Genomic DNA, 26,865 nt, shown 5'->3' with positions numbered 1-26,865 from the left:
GTATGCTGCAATCTATAATAATGTAATAATAGATCAGAAGAAAAAAACCGATAGGATCCTACCCCGGTGTCTATGATGACTGTAAGGTCATTAATATTTCTATAAAATGTTGAAAACTCTATTGCACATTCAAAGCTGTGTAAACTGTATTCTGGTGCGATATATTCCTGAGGGTAACCCATGTGGAGGAATACTTAGCAGGGAAAATCCTGGGGCTATCTCCAGCAGGCAGAGGAACAGTGTTACATGAATAGAGGATGAATAGGGAGGGCGGCACATTACACTGTGTGTGTCTGGAGGTGCCACATTTGATTATGGGGCTCAGCAGCAGATTGTCATAATCCTGTTATGAATGCAGGGAAAAGAAACACTCTGGTTAAGTACCTGCAGAATTATTACTGGCAGACAACTTCACATGATGACCTCATGCAAAAGGCTGCCATTAAATCATGTTCATTCACTAAAGTAGTTCCTTCAGTGTTTGTGACTCTTGCAAACAGGGCTTTGAGCAACAAGCTGTCTCAATGAATGCACACTAATGAATCTAAAGCTTGAGAGCACTGGCTACATGTAAGAATTCTTATGACGGATGCTTTGGGTTTATTTAATAACCACTTGGAACACATTAGAAACATACTATAGGAAACACAAGGTGATGCTAAAGTTATCTTGTTACCAATATAAAGCATTCATTTGATACAGAATTGCTGATACAGTCTGTAACACCTGCAGTGAAAGTGTCTTTGCAAATGTTCTTGAATTTCTTTAGAATTGCTGTGAAATAATCTAAAGAAATGAGTCCCTGAAACCATTTGAGATCAGTGGCAAACTCAGGCTTTCTGAGGGGCAGGTGTGAACCAAGCTGCATGAGGTGGGCATCAGCGCATAGAAAGTGATCTAGCATGTGGGGCACTGCATCTTGTTTCCTCCACTAGAAGGGTACCCTGGAGCACACTTTTGCTACGTTTCTTTGGACCATGGGGGCACCAAGGGAGGCACGCACAAGCAGAGATGACCCAAATGCAGAGTCATAGTCAGGCAGATTAAATAAAGATCATTTTAATTAAACAATAAGTCTCAAAGGTTCCCAAAAGGCAGGCAGGTACAGCTGGCAGATCACACGCAAACAAAACTCCATGTGGCAACAAAGACAAACTGACAAAAGACTAGAGGGGCACAGAGACTAGATACACAAGGAAAGGAGGGCAATAACGAGGAACAGGTGAAACTCATAAGGGCGGGGGAGACGATCAAAACGGCGGGAAAACACACAAAGGCAGGAAGTACAACCAGACATGACGCATAAGGAATTGAATTTACAAAAATAAAACAGGAAGCAGACTATGAAAACTCACAGGACTAGGAAGGGGACAGTAGTGCTTTTGTTGGGGACTATTTACAGCAGCGGATTAATCCACATTTGGTGCTCTGTAGTGCATATTTGTGGCAGCAGGACAGTGTATGTGATGAAGGAACATGTCACCAGTGCAACAGTGTGGCTCATAAATGTGTTTTTAATGGAGCTCTATGGTACAGAGGAAGAAGCAAGTATCATCAGGCTTTGATACACACTCTAAAATTGTCACATTTATCGAAAATTTCTACAATCGGCAACAAACAAATATTATCAGCATGCGCCTTCAGAAATGTGGAGAATAGATGATATCCAGTGGCTGTTTCGTCCTGACAAATCAGGGAAATGTCCTCTGGGACTGTGAGCGTTGGCAAGGTCGTTTGCTGCTGTTTGTGTATGCTCTGCTGGTCAGCCACACAAGGTCATTTGAGTGACTGTTTTGCTGTGTGTGAAAACAGTGGAGGTAGGCTATATTTGCTTTGGGTGATTGCATTTCTTGACTGATGTGCTCCTTTTGAAGGTTCGCTACAGTTTGTGTGTGTGTGTGTGTGTGTGTGTGTGTGTGCATTTACCTGTTTGCTTTTGTGTGTCTGCATGCATGCCTAGATGACTTTATGCATCTATTCATATTCTACACACATTGTGTGTGTGCCACTGGAAGAAAGAATGGAGGCTTTAGAGGGTGAGTGGGATGAAGGGGAAGTGAGTGCTCGCCTGTGGCAGCTTGTGCACCACACAGATTGTCCGTACTGAAGAAAGGAGGGGTGTTCGCATCATTACTCCCTGGTGGCCCATTCACATGCAGTCAGAACAAGGTATTTAAATTGCTAATCCTACCCTTTTAATACCCTTTACCATATGCAGCCTGTACTCCCATGTAGCCGGACCATTTAGCATATATCTCATTGACTTGAACAGAGAGTAGGTGTCGGCCTGCATTAGAACTTGGGCCGTGATAGAGCCCACAGCACTCAGCGATCAGCCCCATGGCAGCTCCCTCAGCTCTGTAATGGACAGACTTAGTTCACCCTCCAGCTGTTAGTCATAGCTCATTCTAATGGTGCGTTTACTGCACGAAACCTCTACTGGCAGCTTATGTTGATTCTCAGGACAATATTTAAATATATGAAGGGCTGTTGTAGAACAACGATGGGCCCTGTGTGTGTCAGGAGAAGTGCACTAGTTATTCTTAAGTAGTTACTTTCCTTTTTTTGGTTTTGTTGAAGAAAATTATATAGATTTTTTAGATCTACAAAAGCTCTCTTTTTCAAGAGCCCTGAACCCATATTTGGAAAGAAAGTTTACGTGCCTGAGGCTGTGGCTCACTAGGTAGAGATGGTTAATTACTGTGTCCTTGGGCAAAACATGGAACCCCTAACCTGATCCGCCACATGGTTTATGGAAGTATCTGAGAAGCCGTCAACGGAAACTAGTTTGAAAAAGGGCAGGCCCCTTAAAATAATACTTGGCAGGTAATTGGATGTACCATCTGTCAATCAAACTCTTATCTAAGCCAGTCAGGAGAAGAGCAAAAACATCTTCTCCATGGAGAAAAGCCTTCACTATCGTTCTTTGCTCTTCTCTCAATAAAGAAATACTTCCCAGTTCTCATATAAATGATGCTTCAGTGGTATGCGCACTCACCTCTTCGGGAGCCGCCATTGTTGTTTAGAACGAACAGTCGCCTGGTGTATAGAGGGCGACTGTGGCTAAGTGGAGAGCAGGGCCGTCCTTCAATCAGAGGATCGACAGTTCGATCCTGGCTCCGCTAGTCGCATGTCGATGTGTCCTTGAGAAGACACTTAACCCCAAAAATTGCTCCCGTAGCTGTGCCTACGGTGTGATAGAATCTGAATTGTAAGTTGCTTTGGATAAAATGACTGTAAATGTAATGTAACATAGGGCGTTGCCTCACACACACCTAAGCCACGCCCATATTTGCCTGTCGCTCCTCACAGGAAGCTGATTGGTCCTTGCTCTGGCTTATACAGGACACAAAAGCATTACTTGAAGATTGACAAGATAAATTTGCATGTGATATGTGATCCCTTCATTCACCTGTGATCTTGTTCTATCATTTGAATCCAACTGCCGTGCAAGGTAACTTAACTGGTAGTAGTGTGAAAGGGTCAATTAGGGGCAAATTGTAAATCACTTTGGATAAAACCATTATGGAAATGCAGAGCATTAACCGTTTTGAGTGTAATTTTCAAATCCAGAGAGACTCCATAGCTACATTGACTGCAGGCCAATCTGATTTGTTTCTTTAATCAGATATTTTAGACAGATTGTACGTACTGTTGTTTGCAAGTGATCCGATTTGTGTGACCAGACATCACCATCCTATTTGCATGGGTTTCTGTGGTAACAACGTAGGGGTCAGTCACTATGTTGCTACGCTGGTGACATGGTGTTCTAACAAGGAAGCATTCGCCCTCAAAATAATCATGCTGTCAAGTCCCACTGCAGAACTCCTGTCGCACCAGACAAAAACAGTGACCGAGGAGGTTGGTACAAGCAGCAGAAAGTGAAAGTAATAGTGCCAGCAGGCATTTTATTTTGGCATCGGGCTACTCTCTGTTGGTCTCCTCTGTTCAACACTTTCACACAGATGTGATTTGAGCGTCCAGACTGAGATGCATCAGCAGAAATCCGATTGGAATCGCATTTAAAAAAAACTCCATATGTTGTTCGGATCCGACTCGTCAAAATCACAGTTCATAGTTTTTTTGGGAATCCAGATTTTTTAAATAAATCTGGGTACAACCTGGACGGGCCAAAAAATGAATTTGAGCTGGCAGACTGAACAAGGCCCAACTTTGCTTTGGCTGAACCATTTCAGCAATTGGAAATATTCCACATGTCTTGTATATCATTATATACAGATTTTACCCAAAAAAGACTTATTTTGGATATCTTCGGAAACTTAGTAGTTAAATAGTCTGTGTACAAAATATCAAAATGACACAAATGCAACAGAATGCAAATATGTAAGAACTGTGATGATGGTCAATCAGCATCTATCTATCCTCCTATGTATTTTTATTCACTCGATAATTTCTGCATTATATTTTTTTCGATTTTTTGAAAATGCAGATGTATATCAGAGGAGAATGGAGTGTGGATCCATACCCTCATGTTGTGGTGCGGAAATGGGAAAGTGGTATCATCCCTAATAATACTGAACAAAAACAAAACGGTTAAGAAACAAGAATATTCCCCTTTCATCATGGCCATTTCAATGTCTCGCATCTGTGCTAGCAACAGTAGCATGGCCGTCTGCTGGGATCCAGGCAGGGGAATGTCTGCCCTCCACTGTCTCAGAGTGTGAGGCCAAGATTAGTTGTCTTCTTTTCCTCTCTTTAAGCTTGTGTTTGTGGCAGTCTTTACTGTACCGGATGTAGTGGAGAAAGCTTGGACCTAAAGCTGGGGACACTGTGTTTAAAATGTCCTCTTACCAACATTAGTTGTTTTCTTCTGATCATTTGCTGTGTTTATGTGTTTATTTTTACACATAAACAATACGTGTTTATGTGTGTATTTTGAATAAATCATTAAATGCAGTCACTGCCTGCACTACCATCACATGTTGTATTTTCCAATTTTGTGCCGGCAGCTTGTGCAGCCACCGTCACCTCCTCTGCCCTGACTGAAGTCTCAGGAGGCTCTGCATTATTCATCATCCTTCTTTTCTCTTTGTCTCTCTCCCTGATGAGTATCAATCTTCATTTAGCTTCATTAGGCTGCATTAATCAAACAGGGTTCGGGGGAAGCGTCTGCGCTGCTTGTCAGCAGGCTGCTGTCCTTCCAGTCGTCTCTGCCGCTAGCCACCGGGCTGTTCAGCTCCGCCTCATAAACAGGAAGGTTCGTGAATACATTTCTGTGAGATAGAAGATCTCCATCAACGCTGTGACCTGCGGCGACTTACTCCACCTCAACCCGCCGCTTTCACCACCACCCGATCACACTCCAGGATGTGTGTGATAGAGAGCGAAAGGATATTAGACAGAGTGCACACAGACTGAGGATTCAGCATAGACATCAATTATCTGGAGTACCCTTAATTTCAATTACCACCATTTCAAAACTTAGTGCACCACGTCTATTTGTGGAGACGACATGTCATGTGACAGATGAGAGATTTTGATACAGGATGCAACACAAGCAAAAACGGAAAGACATAATAGTCTGTAGCTATTAGACCACATACTTTTAATGGGTATAGTCACACCATGAGTCCTACGAATACCCCCCAATGAAGATGAGACATGGTTGTGATGGTAGTTACAATCTGAAGAAGATTGAGCCTTTATCTTAAATCTTAATGGATGTGATGATGAGCCCATTAGACTGATGTGTGACACACTCAGTTGGTTCTGATGAAACACAGTCCCAGGGCAGTTGGTGAAATATTCACAAAATTCAATTAAATCAGACACAAATTTTGGGTTGTTTGGCACTTTGTTATCTAAGCAATAATATGTTGCAAAACAAAAGTTCTGGAATAAAAAAGGAGCCAGTAGCGTGCAACTTATCAAAATGTATAGGATATATTATGAAAAGGTCCAAATTTGATCTTATTCATGTTATTTGGTGTAATGGCCTCTGAAATAATGGATAAAATAGATAAATAATAAATGTTGAGAATAAATTATTTAAATGTAATCAAGAAATTAGAGACTCAAAGGCTACATCCACACTAATACGTTTTCGATTCAAAACAAAAACGATCTGAGACATGGTTGTGATGGTCGTTACAATCGTGTTAGTCCAGACTAACACGCCTGAAAATGAATATCACATGACTATTCACGTACACTGCGGGTGGGTGCCGGTGTAAACAGGAAGTAGATTGGTTGCTCAGTTAAAAGAATACGACAGAGTAATATAGTAGTCTATAATAATGAAAGGTTGTGCTTGTGCTTAAGGTCTTCCTCTAAAATCTTCCTCTATAAACTCAAACACATTTCGTGGAAAGTTTTAGAAGTTTCATTTTTCAGAATAAGTTACAACGCTGCGGGTCTTGCTCTCCGTGACTTCAGACGGCCGCTCCGTAGGTCTGATAACGCCGCTTGTCACGCCGCTCGCTAATCGCTCCAATAACAGCTGCTTCCTTTGCAGAAATGCAGACTTTAACTGGACAACAGCTGCTAGTAAAGACAACAAGGTCAGCAACACCTGTAATCAATTGTCCATGTTAAATTAACCTGGTAGTCGATCGGTAATCAAGACTGTTGTTTGTGATCTACTGGGAAAGGGTCATGTGAAAGGGGCGTGACGAATCAAGGAAGGACACGTTGCGACTGCAAAGAACCAATCAAGTAGCGAACGCGGGTGTGGGCGTCATCGTTTCCAAACTTATGCGTTTACGAGCGTCCACACTATAAGGTAACCCCGGAGCTTTCAAACGTATCCGTCCTCGGTAGTGTTTCCAAACTTATTTGTTTTCGGTGATCTGAAACTCCGGCGTAGTGCAAAAGATATGCGTTTTCAAATGGAAACGTAGTAGTGTGGACATGGCCTCAGGCTTCAGGACACACACTGGGCGCAAGAACCACTGGTGGGAACAAATTAGTTCTGAAGTGGTTTGTTTGAGTGATTTAGAGCAGTGGTCCCCAACCACCGGGCCGCAGACCGGTACCGGTCCGTGGGTCATTTGGTACCGGGCAAGAATAAATAACTTATATTATTTCCGTTTCATTGATGATCAGAGTCTGAAAGAAGTTTTATTTTGAAAAATGACCCGATTCTCTCGCAATTTCATCCGCCTGTGGCTCTTGACATGTCAAGACGCTCGTCTCGGTCACGTGATACGTTACCTCAAAAGTTAAGCCCACAAACTAGAGAAAATGAGTGAATAACTTTTGGAGAGCTTCTTTGCAAAGAGGAAAGGCCACTAAGGAGACAGAAGAAGAGCTACAACTTCCAAGAACATGAAAGCTTCATTTAACAGACAATATCAGGAGTCTGATTAAATATCAGGAGTAATTCTGACGCGCCAAGCCCGCTCTGCAGAATATGTGGCGACAGAGGAAGATCAGCTGCTGGAGATTGTAAATGACGGTGGCCTTAAAAGTATGTTTGAGACAACAACTCTGCTGGTGTTTGATTAAAATCAAGGCTGAATATCCTGAGATCACCACTAAAGCACTGAAAACTCTGCTTCCATTTCACACATCCTATTTGTGAAGCGGGATGTTCTGCAGTGACGGCAATCAAAACAAAACGGAGTAGACTGGACGTCAGGAACACACTTCGGGTGTCTTTGTCTCCCATTTGTCATGGGGGTTCACAGTTAGGACCCAATAGCAAGACCACAGGAGACAGGAGTTGATATAAACAGGTTTTATTTAGCCTGAAGAAAGAGGACAGGAAGGTATGGAGCCCGTGGTCCGACACCAGAGAGTAGGCAGATCGACGGTGTGAGTCCCGTGGCTCGACACCGGAGAGCTGGCAGCTTGACGGCGTGTGTAGTCCGTTAACACCACGGAGGGCAGAGCGGCGGTGAGTAGTCCGTAAACACAAAGGAGGGACGGAGGATACCCGGACCGACGGACACCGGAGGCAGGCGCTCGAGGCAGAACATGCAACGGGGTTGAAGCGGGTGAAAGACGGTACGACCTGACAACCCCAGACTGTAGGACCAGAGTTTATATGTTGCCAGGGGAATCGTTAGTGGGACCTGAGTCTGGTGTGTCAGCCTGCAGGAGGTGATTAGCTGAAGTAGCTGCAGCTGTGTGACCATGGGAGGTGTCTGGTCTGACAGGGATCCTGACACCATTACCCCCAGATGGGACCGTCTCGTTGCAGAGAAACAAGCTCAGGGCTCCCACTGATTCAGCGTTATTGTGAGTTGTATTCTTTATGCATTTTATATTTGTTTTCATGCCGATCGTATCATTTTATTTCGTCATGTTTTTCCGCCACACCTTGAAGGCCGGTCCGTGAAAATATTGTCTAACATTAAACCGGTCTGTGGTGCAATAAAGGTTGGGGACCTCTGATTTAAAGGACTTGCCTCATTCACCAGTTTTCTGGAATTTTGAATTTTCTCTTCTTTGAGCATAATTCAAGAGTGGTGCAGACCTGTTGTAGGCGTCAATTAGTCTGCTGTTATTGGAATGTGTATTTTGAGTTTTAAAACCGATACAAATTACACTTCATAATTATGTAATAATTGCAATTCAAAATATTGGCGGATATCATTTTAATGTATTCATATAGCCCAGAGGTATCCAACACGGTGCCCGCAGGCACCTGGTCGCCTGCAGGGATCACGTGAGTCGCCTGCAACGCATGTTCTAAAAATAGCACTAGTATGAAGGCAATTCACAGTCAAAATCAGAGAGCGCAAATAAGATAAACGCACGCGCGTGTGTGTGTGTGTAGAGGTTCCGCGCATGCAAATTAAACAGCAGCACTCGTATTTTACTTTGGCGAGCGCTTTCACATCACTCCACGCAGAATATCTCTGTGGAGAAAACCATGCTTTGAGCACGAGGGGACGTCCCCTAGCGCGCCACTACTATCACTGCTCTTCTGCTCGCGAGTCTGTCACCTGGATTGGCCGGATGTCGCTCGGATATTAATCTTACATAACTGATCATTTGTATAAACATGGGACAGAGTTCATGATTTCCTAAAAAAATATTAGAAGTGATAATTTGTAGAAAAATATAACAAGTGTGATTTTGAACAAAATACACAATCATTGTTAATAATTATTGTGAGGAATAATTAACATGTGATCAGACAGTGTCTTCACATATATTATTATTATTATTAAAAGGTGATCTGTGCAACTTTGTTATTCAGGAAGTTTGTATCAAACAAGTAGACCTTCGTACTACTCAGTGCCCTTGAAGTAGCTCTCCGTTTCAAAAAGGTTGGTGACCCCTGGTATAGCCTAACAACATCACCATTCATTTAAATAGGCTATTGATGCTATTGTATAACACTACCAATGTGAACATCATAAAGTGTTTCACCTCTCCCGTTGCAGTCATCATGGCCACGCTGTGGCGAGACTTTGTTTCATAGGGAACCATTTCTTCTTTATTTCAGTGACAGTATTAACACCAGAATTATTTTTCTTCCATTCATTGGCTTTAGCGGGTCCCTTAATTCTGCTGGTGAAAATTATAGACTTTCCTTGATGGATCTCTGAAAGTAAGACTTTAATTATGACAATTTACAATTGTCATGAAGGCGCTCCCGTAGGTATAGGTGGCATTTATCTTCTTTACGCTTGTCATTTACACAGTTATCTGAAGTTAGGAGTGTATAAGCCCATCGTATGATTAAAAGAAGAGTGTTCTTGCATGAGTTCCATTGATTATCTCCTAAAATAAAGGTACCACAATACCCACCAGGCTCTTTTCAGAATTGTTATGAACAGTGTCAGTACTGTGTAATAAAGTAATTTTACTCATTTGAATAGAAATCGGACAGTTGACGAGAATTGTCCCAACTCAAGAACAGCTTATGTACCGTACTTACTATTAGGTTTAGACTGATGAACAACCTCAAATCAAGAGCCTAAAGCTACGTACGTACACGCTGAGTCCCCAGCGTGACGATGTGTGAACCAAAGATGACATCATTATGAATTTTGTGCAAAGCAGTAGGATCTGCCATGGCGCTTGGTCGGGCACCTCTGACTTTTTATGAATACGTGCGCACTGCGCGCACAGGGCTTTTTAGACATAACTGCCACAAGTAATAAACTGAAGAGCAAATAACTTAAATTAAGAATTTCTGTTAAATTGAAATTGTAGAAAAGACTGCCAATTTGTTTTTAAATGTTTTTAAAGCAGGAATTCTTAGAAATCTAGATTTGAGTAAATAATTCGTCAACTGAATCAAATGATTTACAGGATATTCAACCTTTCGCCCTTTGTTTCATTAGAATAGATTAAATTTTTCAATTCATTTTATTTGTGTAGCTCAATACCATAAATAACAAATTTCAAATGTTGCACAAACGTCGTAAAACATACGACATCCTCTGTCCTTGGACCCTCTCATCGGAAAACAAAAAGTAACCCTCCACCAGAAAAAGCCCAAATGGGGGGAAAAGAAGAGAGGAGGCATCCCTCTCCCAGGATGGCTAGCAGAGTAATAGAACGTCATGTGTACAGAATGAACATCATAATAGCAGAGTAATAATAGAAAAATGGTTACTACTAATAATAATGAAAATAAATACACGTCTTAGTCTAAATATTTGACTCCTTTCTTTACAATAATTGTACAAATGCGATAAAGTATGTTCATGAATATTTGTTATTGGATATGAGTTCACGGTTACCCACAATTCCTCCTCGGCATTGAGGAGTTGCATGTTTGGTTCTTTCATCACTCGTTGACTTCTTGCTTCTCTACTGAATATTTGGTGTTTTGCAGAACATGTATCGAACAATACTAATGTTAAACAAGGTTTCATAAATTCATAACATAATTTATAATACTTTCCACTTTATCAAAATCCCCAGAATAGAATAATTTCAAATACTTACACATATTTATATTTATTCATAGATTACATCTATGCGTCTTCTTCTGGATTCAGCATGGCCTGTCACTCCGCTCTACACTCCTCTCTGAATTGGAGAATTAAGCCCCTCTTTTATGGGCACACACATGAAGCTCACAAATTAACATATTATGTTTGCCACTGTCATGGATAACAGCACATTTCTCCATGTATCAGCCAACCAGACTCACTACATTTGATTGATTGTCACTTTACAGTACACTTTGTCATTATCACTGCAATGCGTGCAGCATCGTATTTACATTCATGCATTAACTAAGTTTCTTTTTTCCATCTTATGATGACTAATCAGTTTGAACATTGAAATTAAAGGAATTTCCATCAAGGACCTCACAGTGAAATCAGAGTATGAGCAAAAGAAACGCACATGAATATTTCATTTGAAAACCTACATTTGTATTTGTTTGTAAAAACTGTGATTTTTATTTGCAAAGCCTTGCAACACTGTGATCAGCTTAAAATGTATTTCATAAGAAAAAGTATAACATTTTAAGGCCTAACTCTCTCTCGGTCAGTTACTGGATAAGAACACACCCCACCCAACTCTATACACATACTGTATAGTACATCACAAAGCAATTTACATTTTGACAAAAAGAATATACATTTAGTCGACACATACTCATACCTAAGAGACAGAAATCCAAAGACTCTCAAAAGGACATGCAGTATATGACCGTTCTATTTATATATCTAACATTGTGTGAAAGTTGCAGTTTTAAAACACATGGTTAACGTTGAGAAATGACTTGGTTGTGTTCAGGCAACAGAATTACATAGTTTAGGCTGGGTTAAAACATGTACGGTTGATACGTAGTAGTGGTTACCTACTAAAGTAGTTGCGTATCATTGGTCTTTGAACTGTGTACAGTGAGAGCCACTAGACAGAGGAGTTGGCGTAAGCACACTTGGCCCATAAAGTGCTGCAAAACCACTTAAACATCAAGGAACAAAATCCATACATATTAAATAGTTAGTGCTGGGCAACGATTCAAATTTTAATCGCATGATTTTTTCGTGATTAATCGCATTGTTATGCGCAAAGTTCAATAATGAATTCAAAAGTACTGCTATATGAACAAAAGGTCAATAACATTTGGTTTGCAAACACTTTAAACAAATAAGGTTCTTGTTAGCAGCAGTATTCCCTTTACACAGCAGCAGTTATAACACAGTTATAATGATTCTGATCATAGATATTCAGCCGGTGTTCACAACTTTATCTTCATGTGTGTAAGAGATGCAATTTGAAATATACACCTTGAAAACTGCAAACCTATCTACGTCATGTTTTTATGTTTGTTAAATTCTCAGTAGCGATAACTAAATGATGCTTATTATACATATTACAAACAAAACACTTTAAAAACTCAAAAATAATAATTTAAATGAATCATTTCTTTTTTTCTATTTTTGGTATTTTGGTCAGACACATGCAACGCTGATTACCGTAATATGTGTGGTATTTGTTATAAATGTACGTTGGTATATACAGGGTGATAAGAAGCTGTACATGGAGGGACTTAGGACCCAGGGGAATGTATGTGAAGGAAACAGGAAGTGACGGAATGGAAGACACGCCACACAAACAGCTGTTCACCGCTTGCTGGCCGGTTGGCCGGCCGGTTCTTTTCGCCGTTAATTAATTAATGTTTTAACGCGAGAAAAAAAATATCGTGATATACCGTGAAACCGCCAGAATCTTACAAAATACCGTGATATGTATTTTTGGTCATAACGCCCAGCCATAATTCACATTCGCCATCACGATGGTGATAGATGCTTTTGAAGCATGCTGGCCGGCATATAGTCAGATAGCAGAAACCCTTGGGCAGAGATGAAGGCGAGGAGAGATGTTAAAGAGTGCGAACACAGCCTTGTGACTGCAACCACGCCATTGAGGACCGCAGCTCAGAGTTCCACTTCAGTGGGGGAGCACGGCTGATCATTGTCACTGTTTATGGTCTTTTGGGTCCACTGCATAATAAACTGGCTCTGCATACTAACTACTAATCATGGAGATCACTACCACTGGAGCTAACCAATTGATAGTGTTTTTCTGATCTCGACTTGTTTCCCCCACTGAGCTCCAGAGAGAGTTCATCCAAAGTGTTTACAATAATAGGTGTTATTAGTATTTTAAATAATTCAAGCTGCATGAACACCCTGTTTGCAGTGTGTTGGCTCTGTGCCGCAGGGAGGTTTTTTCTCGGAGTCTTTTTCTTTTTGTTTATAACAAGGCTTCACCCTTCAGGTTTAATCAGGGATCTTGACATTTGACTGGTTTTGATCAGCAGAGCAGGGGAAGGCGCTGAAGTGCTTTACCTGATGAAGGGGAGTGTGGTGGGGGGGGGTTCAAGGCTCTCTTTGGGGACGTTAACTTATTAAACCAAGGTAACAGCTCACAGTGAAAACATTAGCACAGATTAACCATGGCAACTGGATTTAATTAGACAGCTATAGAGGTAGAGTGAGTGCAGATATGAGCCCCATAGATGTGTTTTAGGTTTATTAATTTAGTGTTGTTGGCCCTGTGGGGACAATGAAATGGTAATGCTATACATTAACATTAATATTTTACAATGTTAAACATGTACTATGAAAAATACTGGAATTTAGTGGATGCTCACTGAATTATATTGAGGTTTTGATAGAAACACACCGATACACAGCAGAGGAGGCTATTTGTTGGACGGAGGAGGCTTTAAAACAACAGCACGAGACAAATAAAGCACACCTCACACACTGAGTTATTCTCGGAGAAAAATAAGAATGAAAACATGACTCATGATAAAATGATAAAATATATGCACACATAAGAGACATACTGTCAATATAAGTGTCTACTTAAAACCTTTCAAAAACGAACCGATTTTTAGGCCTCCGCTCGAAAATTGCATACCCATACTAAAAAGAGTCTATCTCTGCAACCATAAGGTCTATTTTAACAATGTTGATGTTATAATAAAGGGAACACTTGTGAGATTTGTTCAGATGTGTAAATATAAGCGTATATGTTACTGGTTAAGAGGAAATGAAGATGGCACACAGCACAGATGAAAAATGTTCAGGTTTGTCAAAAAAAAAAAGAAGCCCTTACAGGATTATTATTTCTTTGGAATGATGCAGCTGCAGGTCTCCCAAATCATAGCACAATATGTGAACAGTGTCTTGACTCTTGACTTTGATAAAGTGAAACAGAACAAAATTAGAGAGGTTTTAGTACAGAGAGGTCAGGCGAGGTCACCAAAATGGTCATTTTGGAACCATCTGTTCCATTTTAATTTTCTCATGTATCAAACTATTGGTTAGATTGGCGTTAGAGCCAATAGATTTGAGCTATACCCACGTGGAAAAGATTGACAGCACTGTTAGCCAGTCAGAATCAACAAGGCGCCGTCTATCGTGAAGCTTAAAATCCGATGCGCTGAAAGTGAAATCCTACCCCCTGCTTAGATTAGACCCCCTGAAGCCACGGAATGAGTTCAGTGACACGCAGGATCAGATATCTGTGTGAAAATACCGAGAATAATGGTTTGTTTTCGTGAAAATGTCAAAGGTGAGGAGCATTTGCTGATCATAAAGCGATTTGTGTTGCTGGTGTTCGTTGGCTGATATCTCGGTGATGGTTTGACGGAGAGAGATATTGAGGATATGTATGGAATCTGTGTGGAATTTGTTTACTATCTGTCGTCTCGGTTTGTTAGCATGTAGCTTTGATCGGTAGATCCTGAAATGTGCTGGGTGTGCTCACTCCTTGCGAAATGATATGATATTTTGGTCATTCTTTTAGTTGGTTGTTTGAGTTGTGTTTGGAGCATGTAAAAACGGCTTACATATTATTGTAGCCCAGGTTCTGCTGTTTAATCTGATGTACAACATCATTATATTCGTTTGTGATAAGTGCATTGTTGGACACTCTGTACGCTAAACTCTGTACGCATCTTAAAACCTGTTAAGCTCGAGCGTCCCCGTTTTAAGATGCGTTTACACCAAACGCAAAGCAAAATTTTGCACCGCGTTACTCGCGGGACCATTTGTGGTTATTTGCCTCATTTGCGCTAGACTAGCTTAGTACTTGTTATGGAAGTCCCACATATCCAAGAAACTAAACGCCGTCTTGTCTGGTTCATAACATCATCCGGAGGAGCTCCGTGTATTTCATGGAGCTGTATTCACTGTGTCTAGCAAGCCACACGTCGGCTGTTTACTACAGCTGTATGAACACAAAACAAACTGATTTTGCTGGGATTTAACTGCAATAAACGGACAAAAGGGACTCCGAAATAACTACATAATGATGCAGATTTGTAAAAAGTCTGAATTCATCTTTAGTTAGTTCTCTCCGCAAGACGACAAGATAAATAACTTTTAAAATACTTGTTTTCTCAATGAAGCTCTGATCGATCGGTGCTATGCTATGCTAACATTGTAGCAGCTCCATCAACACTCAAAATCATGTCATTTTCATTATTTGTAACATATGTTTATACACACACATTTATACACATAGTTTCGTCAGGTCTCTACTAATATGAGGAATCGTAGAGCTCTGGGTGAACACAGATGGCTACAGTATATATGTGTCCTCATTCAACAACAGCAGGACGTCAGTGATGACAGGAGGAGCATCTCAATGCTGATAGGCTTTTGCGACACAGATTTCGCAGTCTCACGTTATTCACGTTGCGCCATTCGCGTTTACTCGCATCTATTTGGGTCTGTGCATTGACTTTGTATGTAATCTAGTCACGCGAAAAATTTGCGCCACGTTTAGTGTGAACATGGCATTAAAATTTTGAAGGAACATAATCAAACTCTTACAAAATCTGCTGGCAAATATGGGACATATGACGTGAAATACCACTTATTTACATAGTATACATAGTATTTGCCAGCTCTAAGAAGTCTGTTAATATGAAGTCAGTGACGAACAGCAGCTTCCTGGGTGAAAGTCCTGTTTGTTTGAGAACAGCCTGATATAATTGGTCTTTGGATGAGATATTTTGTCTTTTAACACCAAAATGAATTACTTATACTTCAATAAGGTAAGATTAAAATAAATGTGTTTCATTAAATTTGAGGCAGTCTTGTAAATTAAGGGACGTCTTCCATTAGATTTCTCTGAGATTTCGCCATAACATAGTTGAATAACAAGGCCCTGACACTGGAAATATATAAATCCTGTCTCTTCTGCTCAATAATTAAGATTGATTTATGAAATAATATACTATCAGATACAATTTAAAGTTTATTGTCATGTGTATTGTAAAACGATAAAATATTCTGCCTTACAAGGGGCACACATCCCCAGACAACAACAACAGAGAAACAAGTAAATAAACATTACACACAATATATCATACAGGCTGCAGTAAAAGTATCTTCGCATGGTGTATTCTGAGGCATTTTGTATGTGTCGACGCAACAATTCTCAATGCTAAATCAGTGTACACCTACTGTACAGACCTAAGCTTTGATTGGCGTCTCTGGATAACAACTAAAACACATAGTCAGTCAAAAAGGAATACTTATTTAAGCTTTAAATATATTCAGCACCTGTATTCTAAATACCGTAACTTAAAGAGTTTACATAAAATAAACAACGTTCATTTCTGTATCGGAGTACATACAATATCATGAATATTCTCTTTCACTACAACCCGACTTTGTGTAAAACAGTGATTGACTGAAAGAAATTAATTAACTCACCAGCCACGAGGCTGAGTTAGGACGGAGAATCAAACAGTATTTTATCTATTCAACTAAGCAGCATCTTCTCTGCAACACATTGACTTGTTGCCCTAATTACCTGTTTGGTTGAGCGGGCAGTTTAGCTCCCTGAGGTTTAAGTAAATGAGATGAACAAACTTTGGCTGACCAGCAAAGTCAATATTCAATAAGGGTATAAATCTGCGCTTGGATAAAACAAAGACACTGATTTAATCGTGTTGGTTTCTCCTGCTGACCTCACGTCTTTTGGTCCTTCAGGCTCTCCGTACCGAGATAAGATCACTATTGCCATCCTGCAGCTTCAGGAGGAAGGGAAGCTGCACATGATGAAGGAGAAGTGGTGGAGAGGAAACGGCTGTCCAGAGGAGGAGAGTAAGGAGGCCAGCGCCCTTGGGGTGCAGAACATTGGAGGGATCTTCATCGTCTTGGCCGCCGGACTCGTCCTCTCCGTGTTCGTGGCTGTGGGAGAGTTCCTTTACAAGTCCAAACAGAATGCACAACTTGAAAAGGTAAGAAACACCTCAGATTTCCACCTCTGCTTTGTTATTTACAACAATGATAGCAGAATTTCTACTTTCTATAACCACATTTGCTGTGAAAGTCTCATTGCAAATAAATCAATCTATAAAAGCTAATAAAATGAAACAAAATATATGCTAAATACATGTTCTGATATATGATTTAAAGAAATCATTTGTTTGCCAATTTGCGGAAACTCACACTATAATGACAGTGCTATATCATATGCAGTAAGATAAGGGTTGGTTTCTTTGCATTTATTCACTTAGGCCCAATGGCGACAACGAGATAAGAAACGTGAGGAATTCTGCTGTCACCATGGATCCAAGCTAGACTTTAGCCACCATCTCAAATGACCTCAAGAAAAACTCCAGAAACCTTTTCTTTTCTTTTGTAATCGAACATGATCTAAAACTTACTAAAACTTTTAAACTGTTTTTTAATGTTTTATATTTCCTGACACTCATGGGGGGGAATGGGAACACTAAGAGCAGTTTAATAAAAGGTTTGGAGGGCTGGCTGTAATATACAGTGGGATCACAGGCACATGCTCTGCTGCATCACTCATGTCGTCAACAGCCACATCCACAAACGCACACCTCCATTTCCATTCTGCTTATAATCTAACTACTGTCACTGTTCATATCTGTGGCATTTAGTTCATCGCCTTTCTGGATCAGTGCAGCAACATAACACAAGATTGTGTTGTTTGACCAGAGCCTCCCAGCAAACATTGTGACACTGACTATTTGCTGATAATGGCCTGCATCATTGGAGAAATACTTCGGGCTACTCTAAATACATTAATTCACGGTTTCACAGGAGCCGGTTATTAATTCCTTATAGAAAATATGTATCTTGATTCAGACTTGTTCAGCTGCCAAACATATCTAAACTGCTTTACTCATTTTAACCCAGGTCTGCTTTAGGCTTGATGCAGCTGTAATTGTATAAAAATGTATTAAACGTAAGTATGTCCTGTGAAAATAATAATTATGTCAATAACTTAGTATGTCCTTTACACATGGCATTACAACTGTAGCAGTATTCATTTCAGTCACAAGTGGTGCATTTTTTAATGAAGGATATATTTACTTTTTGTATACCTTTTGTATGACTTAATGTGTTTCCATTAGCAGACAAAATAGCAGTAATGAATCACTTTATAGCCAGCAGTCAGCTGTTAGATAGATGCTAACGCATAAGCAGTAGCAGCACTGTAGACGCCAGTTAGCCAGTGCTCCAGTACAATGATTGCATAAGCACTCCATTTAGATTGCTGCTACAACTAGCAGAGAGAAAAAAAACATGTGACACCTATAGTATTTGTATTATCACTTTTGTTAATGGAAGAGCTAAGGGTGAACCCCACTACTGTGGAGGGAACAGAGCGGCAACATGCCCAACAATATAGATTTATCATGATGAGAGGTGGAGAAAGCTATGTTATTCAATAGAGAACACAACAGAAGAAATTGTAGACTTAATCATTTTGAACATTTTTTTCAAAACAAATACTGAAATTTAAAAACTGTTTTGCCCAAAATTGAAAATATATTTTAATACTCAGTTTGTTTTCTTTTATTCCAATTCAGTAATAATCAAACTATCAATTTTCACATAGGCACATGGCCAATATACACAAATTGTACATATTATGTATTATGTTGTGAACCAGTGTAACGCTGCAGCAAAATGAAACAAGGGTCACAGTCGTTATACTCGGCTCACACTGTCAGAATGTTGTACAGATTAGGTTTGACATATGTAGTTGAATGAACAATCATCCACTACTTTAAGTGAGGAGAGACAGCAGAGCTCCTTCCACCGAGTCCTCTGCTGTTGTCATCTTGTTTTGCCTTTAAAGTAATAAGCTCCCATGGGAGCAGAGAAACATGAATGACATTGTCTGGAGCGATGCAGTTCTAATCCTGGAAGAGTTCAGTAACAGCTTCCTTCCACATTAGACTTTATTGATTGTGCAGTGTTTTAGCTTTGCCCAGTGACCCTGTATTGGACGGGCCACCTCGGTGGTGTCATTCTATTAACTGAATACACTCAGAACATTCAAATATGTAAACACACACATGCATGAACGCACACATATGGTGTTGACACATGTGAGCACAGTGAATAAATGGGTTGAAAGCACTAGTGAAGTAACAATACATGATACCGTAAAGGCCATGGTCACCAGGGTTACTTTATCACTGTAATGTCTACTTGTAAAATGTGTCCATGACTGGCAGTCATACTGCCTCTTAGAGAGAATTCTATAACAACCACATAATATACAGCAAGTGACTATGAACACACAAACATCTTGTGGAAGACAAATTAATTTAAAGCTGCTTTTATTCCGCTGCTTCTGCTCATGCAAGTACTTCTCTGTGTATATGAAAGCTAGTAAAAAATCAGATACGTTAAAAAGATGATAATGAGTAGCTGAGCGGATACAAAGGATCTGAAAAGGATGTATCAGTAATGAAAAACAAAGATTTATCAATGAGCAAGTGTGAAACATGGATTTAAATGTTGTGGACTGGATTTATGAATCATTATATTCCTCCACCACAATTTAGATTATGAACAACAGCACAGATTTTACATACCGTTACATGTATTATTTTATTCAAGAAGAGTAACTAAGACAGCTATGTTTGGTTTAAGGCTTTTTTATTTCAATTTCTTTGATTGCTTACAAATATAGCAAGATAGACATGCATAGAATGAACATTAAAAAAATACTTTGTTGGGGGTAATTTGAGACTTATTAAATGTCAACTCTGAAAGTTTGAGATTTTGTGCTCAGTTGATATTGGTACCTAGGTGTCTGCCTGATGGTCAGCAGTATTCTACCCATAGAAAGCAGTGGCGGGCCGTGTGTTTTATACCTGGGCCTTCAGTGCTGTCCTACTACAGTTGTGCCACCTCCTAATAACCTCATTATGAGCCACAGCTACGGTTATTAATTGTTTCTAGGGGTGTAACAATACACATATTGAACCGTTCAGTACGAGGCTTACGAACGAATGAATAATAGTGCATTTGGAAAATGCAGAAGCTTAAATTGTGGGAAATATAATGTTCTTTCGGTGGAGCCACTGCAATCAACCTGGCAACATACCCAACATAACAGACAACGTGCTGTCTGCTGCCAACACGGAAGAACAACATTGTACTCTGGTGATGCTCATGTGTTCTGGGAGGCTATGCTAAACTAGCTTAGCAGGAAAACAACAGCAGCACACACGCTGAAAACTCTCCCTGCACCATTTAGCTGTTCCTACTGATTCAAACAGGGCTAAAGCAATCACCACACAATCCCCATTCCTCCAGACCATAGTTCTAGCTTTGTTAAAGAAAACAAAAGCCCAAACAGAGAATCAAATGTCCGAAGCACCCGCTGCTCTGACAACAGACGGCCGAACCGTGCCACCACTGTATTGTATTGAAGCAAATAGATAATTTGGTGAACCGTTACACCCCTATTTGTTACGTGTAAAAGTGAAGCTCAACACCTACAAATAACTGCAGAGTGCAGATACATGAATACGTGCATGATGGGATGCTGCGTCATTAACGGACGATGCACTTAGTCAAAATCAATCCAGCAACTCTGCTAAAACACGTATTCCACCACACACTGAAGAGCACGGGCCATTCAAATATTATTCACATCAGAGGGAACAATATTAACCGTATCATAAAAACGACACCATAGACACATGAACACAGTAGTAAGCCTACTGCAGATGTAAAACAAAAGCACTTCACTTACCAAAGCTGCTGTTCACTTAAAGACAAAGTCCATCCTCCTTTCTTTGTTAACAAAGAGTTCAGTAACGTTACATCGGTGCAGTTCAGTTCCAATAAGAAGTCCTTCTCGATTCATAACATGAATCGAGAAGGACTTAATAAATTATCTTTAAAAACAATATTTTACAAAACTATCTTTGATTGTGATACAAAGTGATCCTGAACTTTTCAAATACTAATACAAGGCTCAACAACAGTTTATGGTAACTAGGACTGACAAAAATGTTCAGTGATGAAAATCGAGCCTCCCCAGTTGTATTTCTTGACAGAGGCAGCACATATGGCGAGGCCAGCTAGCAGGCTCTGACACGTCAAAGAATACGCCCAACATGTCAAACTAAAGATCTGATTGGTTGAACACTATGACAATCAACAATATCGTCCCCATTCACTTAAACTGCTCATGGATGCACTTGTGAGTCTGCAGGCCTCTCTTCTTACCTAGAGACACAGAGGTGAAATCTGATTGGATAAAAGCTCTACTTAAAACAAGCTGCACTGGAAGCAGAGCAACTGAGGAAGACAGGAGCTGTGCAATGAGAACATAAGATAATGGGGGAAATATTTTTATAAATTATAATACATGTAGTGTATTTATGAAAAATTATTAAATTATAAAATAGCTATAAATTTGTAATTCTGTCAGGGCCAGCAGAGAAGGCCTTGCAGGCCCTGACGGCCCACCACTGATAGAAACCTCTCAGTGCATTATATGGTAAAGCTGCATGCTTTATTTCCTGGGGTATATTACCTGAGTGTATGTCAGTCCTAATGATTAACAAAACAACACAGGTAGCAGATATGTGTGACTTCTGACATCAACTTCCATCTGGTGCTTCTATTGATATTTTCTACGGTAGGTGCAGGCTTAGCAATCAGTGTTCCAAATCAAAATACTTATTGAGATCATGTATTAATGTTCTCATTGATAATGCACTTTTTACCTCCAGATATAATTTAAATTATCCAACAGGTAATCACTTTATTCATCTGAATGCAGTGTGACTTTTTCTTTTTTCAGAAAGTTCAATCTATTGGTCTTTGAATTCATATAATACATTCATAGCCTGTTTCTCCAGTTTGAATATCTAACAATGTAATGAGTGAGTACGGCAGGTTGTGATTCCACATGTACAGTGTGAGAGTTAAGCCCCACAACAGCACAAGGTTATTCATCTATTCAGAACAAGGTAAATACAGACAGACAGGATGAATGGACCCAACAGACACCTTGCAGGCAGAACCGACAGTCTGACATTTGATTTGACATACTCAAGGTTTCTCCATTCAAATGACAACATTCCACCTTTTTCAAACCTTGTATAGACAACAAATCTCTTGCACAAATGCCACTACTGTCACATGTTGTGCACTCTGCACTCAGCGTGCAGTAATTGACACACTGTCACTCGTTTGCTTGGGATTGCACACACTGATTCACTTAGTATGTAAACAAAATATGATCACGTTTGACTAATCTTGCTTTTTGAAGGCCTTAAGAAGCTGATATAGCCTACCTACCAAAAGATATTTTGGTTTTGGCAAATAAACCACAGTTAAGGTTAGGCAATTCAAATGCTTGTTGGGGTGAGGGAGAGGTCATGACTATTGTGTAACATTGTTACTTTGTGTTTCGCTACATAAAGGGAACCCTGCTTCGTGTGTTGTCTCTGCATAGTGGCACAGGACTTAATTAGTGCATGACAGAATCACCCAATATGGACAATAATTCCAATTCCCAAACTGTTAGCTGATTACAATTGGTGCCCTGTTAATACAAGCATCATAAATGACAACAGCTCAAATCAAACCTCGGTAATAACCAGCCAACTTCTTTGTGTTGGCAGTGGTTGTATTAATGGTGTAGTGGTTGTGAATTGTGTAAGTAACCTAGGGAACCACAGCTGGGTACAGTAATATGTACATAAGCAAGTATTGTGGACATAGAACCCCTATTATTAAGTCATAGAATTAAGACTGAAAACTGTTCCTTAAAAATAGAGTAAACCACGAACCTATTTAGCTAAAGGGGAAACTCTGGAAATGCATCTATAAATGTATCAGAAAACAATGATATCATAAAGTAACATGTGTAGACACAGTTCTGTACAGTTCTGGTCTGGAAGAACCCTCAATCATAATGTTGGCTCATTACTCAGACAGGCAGATATGACTTTTAAAAACAGGCCATACTTGAACACCAATATGTGGGAGTAACCTCAGCTTGATTTATTTCGTCCAAATATTGATTTAAGAAGAATGAAGATCCACTATAATGTTTAGCTTGTGTATCCCGCAGTCCAGTGCTAATCAGTATCAGGCTAATCTGTGTAAATCAACCATATATTTTGTTTCATTGCTCCAGGTTTCTCTTATAATTGAATACATCCTATTTTACATTATGGGGTTGTTTTCTCATCATGATGCTGAAAGTGTCAAGTTGAAAAATGTGGTGCTAAGCATCTCTTTGTTGTGTTTCACATGCTTGACAGTGCACACCCTGCAATTTGCATTTTATAATTACTTCTGTAACATTAGAAAGGAGCAAAAATAGCAGCAAGTCATTTATATAAATTGGATGAGCCGTACACCCTCGCATACAATAGAGGCACTGTTAATAGTTTTTTAAAGGTTTAATAGACATGGTAATGCCATGTGTGTTTTTTGAGATTACTGCATTTACTAAACAGATTGTAATGCCACAACATGAGAGCATTGTCAGAAGAAAATATACACTTGTTAAGCATTTTAATAAAAGTATTAATAAACATTTGATAACTTTACAAACTGTAGACCAATGTAGGCTTGTCATTTTGATTCATCTACCAAGACTATGAGGATTTCCTTTTCTTGTCTCAAGTCTCTTCCTTTTACATTGTTTCCATACATTCCATCGTTACTGCTCCATGTCGACTTTTTCACTACAAAAGGAGCTCTCCAAAAGTTTGGGAAATATAATTGTTTGTCCTCGGATCCATAGCCAGATAAGAAGATAGAGCAGTTCAGTAGGACACGTTTAGCCTAGCTTCATACAAGACTGGAAACTGCTTTAAAAAGACGGCTCCCATCTAAAGTGAAGCAAAAATCTGCTTTCTAACAAAAGCAGTCTTAAGCACTATTTGGGCAGGATCCCAGGCGTAGATGGGCAATACCATATATGCTATGTTCTTCAGTAACTCGCTAGTTGAAAATGAAAGCAACAGTATACTCAACATGCAATCAAGACCAAAGCAGTCGAGCTGACATCATCTCAAATGGGCTGGGGTGACACCTCAGTGCAACTGCACACCTGTTATCATCACTGTAATGTATATTTACAATAAAACCAAATCAAATATTATAGGCTAAATGTATTCACATTTATAAATGCTTATTGGCTAGTAACACACTTCCACCTTGAGACCAAAGTTTTAACCCTTGGTGAGTAGCACACACCAGTGGTCTTTTAAAATGAAGCTTTTGCCGAGACACTTCAATAAATCCAGTTGTTTGAGGCAGATTTTTTTCACAGGAAAACAATTTAAATCGGCTGTGTATCTGCACATCGATCAATGGCAATTGTATTGGTGTATCGGGGCATCTCTAAATTTCAAGGAGCCACTTCAAAGTGAATTAATAAACTGAACATATGTACGAATCCGGTTAATCTCTCACCTTAAAGAAGTCAAAACTAAATTTGGTGCCAAAAATTGTCAATCCTGATGATAAAAGCTGTGTTGTTGACTCCACCATTTCTACTGGTCGATCCTGTCCAAATGTAGCTTTATTTATTTCTTGTATCTCGTTAGCGAACAAGCTGTAAATGCAGGAGTCATCTGTGCACGGGGTTACTTGGTTCTCCAAAACAAACTCTTTTTAACTTTGAAGTTTTAAATTAACAAAATACTACATGTTAAGACGACAGTGTGACTTATAAAGGAGCTAAGCTAGCAGTTTCCTCCTGCTAACCTAAACACATCCTGGAGCTCTATTCTAAAATCGATATCAATCTTCTCAGCTGTGGGTAAGATGGCAAACAAGGATTTATCAAGATTGTCTTTCTTTTATGTGTACAGTCTACTTTAGAGTACAATAATTGCCTGTGTTTATTTTAAAATGATTATTATATAAGAGCTTTGGATAGGTGGGAATGTTAATCTCTGCTCTCATAACTCCTGGTTCAGAGGAAGAGCATGGTCAAGACAAAAAGCCACGGTGTGTTCGAGTTTTTCCTCCAATGAAGATGTAAGTGTATGTTAAAATATGCTTCAGGAAATTATTCTTGCTAATTTAAGTTAAATCTTTCAGACAACTGATTTTGGACTCCATAATTTTCAACTAAATCACATGCCTCATAGACGTTCAATGGAGCATTTCTTTGTCATCTCCATGTCTGTCAGATTTCCATGATTACCATGGTTGTCCCCTTCCTCCCTCTCCTCCTCCGCCTCCTGCTCCTTTCTCTCCTCTCCTGCCCCCCATCCCTCAGCTCCTCCTCCGCTTCCTCCTCCCGCTCCTCCTCCTCCCGCTCCTCCTCCTGCTGCTGCTTTTTCCTCTCTTCCTCCTGCCTGCTGCTGAGGCTGCCGTAGACTAACCTGGCTGTCGGGGTGCGGGGACCACCAGCTGTGTGTGAGGAACCCATCTCATCCACCCAACACACACACACGTGCACACGTAGAGATGTCTGTGCTCAAATGAAAAGTCTGTTTAGGCTGTTGGTCTCAGTTACATGGCGATTTGGAGTCTTGTTAACTCAAAGATTTCTCAGAGGAAAAGCTACTTTTGAGGAGAGTTCCCTCCTTGAATATGTGACTGTGTCCCACATCAGCTTCCACCAGACATGTCATCACAGACCAATGGGAGTGTCCCGTTCCAAAGGCTCTTCCACTCTTTTAGAATTTAGAAGACTATCTGTGTATCTGTCGCCAACAAGAATGTCAATATTAGACAACTCAGCAAAATCCTGTATTACATTCATTGACATTTGTTTTTACAACCAGTGCCAACATTATAGACATATATGTCAATAATATGATGATTAGCTAAACATCATGGTTACAGTTGATAAAAAGGTGGAAGTAAACCTTTACTTACACCCTTACTTTCAGCCTCACTACGTAAAGGACACTTTCTGAATTGGCACTGGAATTGCATGTAAACCATGAGGTTGTTATGGCCATAACTTTTGAGCACAGGGAGAAATCGCCCCCCCCCCCCCCCCCCCCCTTCCTGCAGCCATGTGCTCTCAATCGCCTCCAGAACACACCAGCAGGTTTAAGTCAAAATCAAATAGATTTATTATCCAAGAAGCATAAAAACAGATACAAACAGTTACAAACCGAATCACACCACTAATAACAAAACAAACTTATGTATAAAATGAAATGTGAGATCCAATCCGAGCCACCCAGGAGGCTGGTCTGCCTCCTGGGTGGCCCGCAGAAGATGTGAAATCCCCCAGAGCTTCAAACCCTTTGTCTCCCCAGAGTTACATTCCTCAGCTCATCGATCAGCTCATTGATTGGCTGAAGTCCAACAAGCCCCTCCTCACCCTGCCACTTTCACACAACCCCCGCTCCAGCACATTCCTCAAACCTGATCACACAGACACTCAAACACACTACTTGGTTCAAACTCCTACAAGTAAATGCACTGTATCACATAATATTCATAATTAGGAGCTTTAAAACTTAAATTCTACAGGTGCAGAATTGACGTAATTCTTAAGATACTGGGCAGCATTATTCCTGAGAGATTTATTTACCATTAACATGGTATATAGTTCAATGACAAGTCACATGACATGAGTTAAACATTGTCAGCCATTCAATGACAACCTATAGTACATTCAGCACTGCATGACATTACAAGAACAGGCTGAACACAACACAATTTTCAGATTCAC

At 40.0% G+C, this 26,865-nt stretch overlaps 1 protein-coding gene across 1 annotated transcript in view; it reads left to right on the top strand.

The window, feature by feature from the left end:
* Positions 1-26,865, top strand: part of grik2 (glutamate receptor, ionotropic, kainate 2) — a 291,149-nt gene that overhangs the window by 254,167 nt on the left and 10,117 nt on the right. Inside the window, exon 15 of the mRNA XM_076105397.1 lies at positions 16,902-17,152. Within this exon, the coding sequence (XP_075961512.1) occupies positions 16,902-17,152 (251 nt within the window). The remainder of the gene's footprint in view (positions 1-16,901; positions 17,153-26,865) is intronic.

Source organism: Anarhichas minor, unplaced genomic scaffold (assembly GCF_050575085.1).
Source record: "Anarhichas minor isolate MPS153535 unplaced genomic scaffold, ASM5057508v1 ptg000032l, whole genome shotgun sequence".
Classification (NCBI taxonomy): Eukaryota; Metazoa; Chordata; class Actinopteri; order Perciformes; family Anarhichadidae; genus Anarhichas; species Anarhichas minor.
Note: the sequence above shows the minus strand (reverse complement) of the source record. Positions and strands in the feature narration are given on the sequence as shown.